Source organism: Anoplophora glabripennis, unplaced genomic scaffold (assembly GCF_000390285.2).
Source record: "Anoplophora glabripennis isolate ALB-LARVAE unplaced genomic scaffold, Agla_2.0 scaffold1938, whole genome shotgun sequence".
In the NCBI taxonomy this organism is placed as follows: Eukaryota; Metazoa; Arthropoda; class Insecta; order Coleoptera; family Cerambycidae; genus Anoplophora; species Anoplophora glabripennis.
This window is the reverse complement of record NW_019418434.1, coordinates 3790-6046: the sequence shown is the minus strand read 5'-3', so window position 1 is coordinate 6046 and position 2257 is coordinate 3790. Positions and strand designations below refer to the sequence as shown.

Below are 2257 nucleotides of genomic sequence, written 5' to 3'. Positions count from 1 at the left end.
CTTGTAGGAGTTCAAGGGCCAGTTTTAAATTTTTCAAGCCATCTTCGACGCTGTTGGAGTAAATTAAGATGTCGTCTAAGTATACCGCTGCCAAGTGCTGTGCTGGGACTAAGACCTTATTAATTAACCTTTGGAATACACTGGGGGCATTGCTAAGACCAAATGGCATTCTATTAAATTCATATTAGCCCCGGGAGGTAACGAATGCTGTCAGTGGTTTCGATTTTTCTTCCATTGGTATTTGGCCAGATCTCATGTCTAAGCTGGTGTAATATGCACTGCCTTGTAGACGATCGAGTTAGTCGTCGATTCTTGGTAAAGGATAATGATCCTTTACAGTTAGCGAGTTTAGTTTTCTGTAGTCAATGCACATACGTGGCTCACCGTTTTTCTTTTTTACTAGCACAATCTGAGAAACATATGGTGAGTCTGATTCCCTTATAATTTCATTGTGGAGCAAGTCTCCAATCATCTGATTCACTATCTCCTTTTCTTTTTCCGCCATTCGGTAATGTCTGTAGGTGACAACTCGATCTTTCTTCAATCGAATGCTCATTTCTGCTGATTTAGCGCATCCCAGACCCTGAATGTCACTGGAAAAACAACCCTTTAAATCATCTAATAATGTAGCAAATTTTTTGTTTTCTTCATAGGTGAATGGGCCTACTGTTAGCATCTCGATATCTATCGGCGGTTGTTCCCGTGCAAGCACTCGCGTAACTTGCGTTGTGTTATTACCACATAATTCTTCGCATGGCCACGTTCTTATTAACAGCATCCTCTTGAAAGATAATTCTTTATCGGACAGGTTTATTACGGGAATAAATACAGGCCGTTCTTGCGAGATTCTTAGAATAATACCTGGGATGCAGTATTCCTGTCCTTCTTCTGCCCGTATACTTGCCTCCATGTACACCAGTGTAATCTGCACCTCTTAACTCCAGTTTCATGTTGCCTATGTGACTGACAGGTATCGTTACATCTCTTTTTACACACAATTGTATTTTCCGATTCAGTTCATCACTAGAAGTCAGATGCTGTTTACTGAAGCGAATGGATTCGTTATTCTTCACTATTACTATTCCATCTTGCTCTGTGAATGGATGTCCTATAAGTACGGGAACGTCCTGACAAAAATTTGGGACGACGTTGACCATCGTTTCTAATTCTACGTCATCTATCTTTATACGACATCTACCAACACCCAGTGTTTCAACCTCTCCTTCGCCGTAACCCTGTAACATCATCCGCTTTTGCGTATCATATTGGAGTTTTAATCGCTCGGCCTGGTCTAACTTAATTATGTTACAAGAACTCCCCAAATCCACGTAGGCCTGGGAGAGTACGTCGTTGATAATAATGTCTTTAAAATATTTTGCATTTGGATCGGTAGTAGTAGCTTCTAGTCATGCAACATTCCCGATACTAGCGGCCGCCGGCTTGGATTTTGAGAAACATCTTTCTTCCGTATGTCCTGTCCGTTGACAAAAATTACACCTTGGAATTTTGTATTGTTTGTTTCTCGGACAGGTTGCTGCCAAGTGTCCCTGTTTCCCGCATGAGTAACATTTATGTTCCACCTGCTGTCGTTTCTGTGTTTCTGCCTCTCCTCCCTTGCAGCATGTTCGAGTCCTTACGATCGGCGTCTCTGTTTGTGTCGCTCAAAGTCCTAAGGTAGCCGTAAAGCGCGTTAGGGTCGCTATAGTTACCATCCCAAGCGGAAATCTTCACATTATTCACTCAGTCCACCGATTATACAAGAGACGGCATTGGCACCGTGGATATGGCATTGGTTGAAGAGTGCAAGCTTTCCAAAGAAATATTTTGTATAGCTTTCTTCAGGCAATTTTCTCCGTCGCATCATCTCCTCCAGCATGTTATATAATCTCTGTTAGATAGAAATGCCAAAGATAGCTTTAGCTTCTTTTCTTCTCAGGTATATCGGACGCTCGGCAAACTCTTATACCAGGTAGCGGCCAAGCCCTTCAGTTTACCAAAGGCAAAACATATAGTTGTAGTTTCACTCCAGTGGTATATCTCCCTCAATTCATCCACTTACGCCAGCCACACTTGGATATTCTGCCGACTATCCTCGGGATAAAATTCAGGTATAATGTTACTTCGGGTCGATTCATTCGTCGTAGCTGTTGGTAGGGAATTTACGAAGTGCATCATCACGTTACTTAATCTATCTATTGAAGTTTCCCTATCATTGGACCTGTAGTTGCTGTGGCTGCGACGCTTAGAATACTTGCTG

General features: G+C 42.2%; 1 protein-coding gene across 1 annotated transcript; it reads right to left on the bottom strand.

Annotated features, from left to right (window-relative positions):
- Nucleotides 1-298: 298 nt before the first annotated feature.
- LOC108916105 lies at nucleotides 299-1334 on the bottom strand (the record flags this gene model as incomplete). The annotated part of the gene is made up of 2 exons (XM_018722305.1): nucleotides 299-593; nucleotides 862-1334. Coding segments are annotated over 2 exons (768 nt in total), but the record flags the coding sequence as incomplete, so codon positions are not given.
- Nucleotides 1335-2257: the final 923 nt, after the last annotated feature.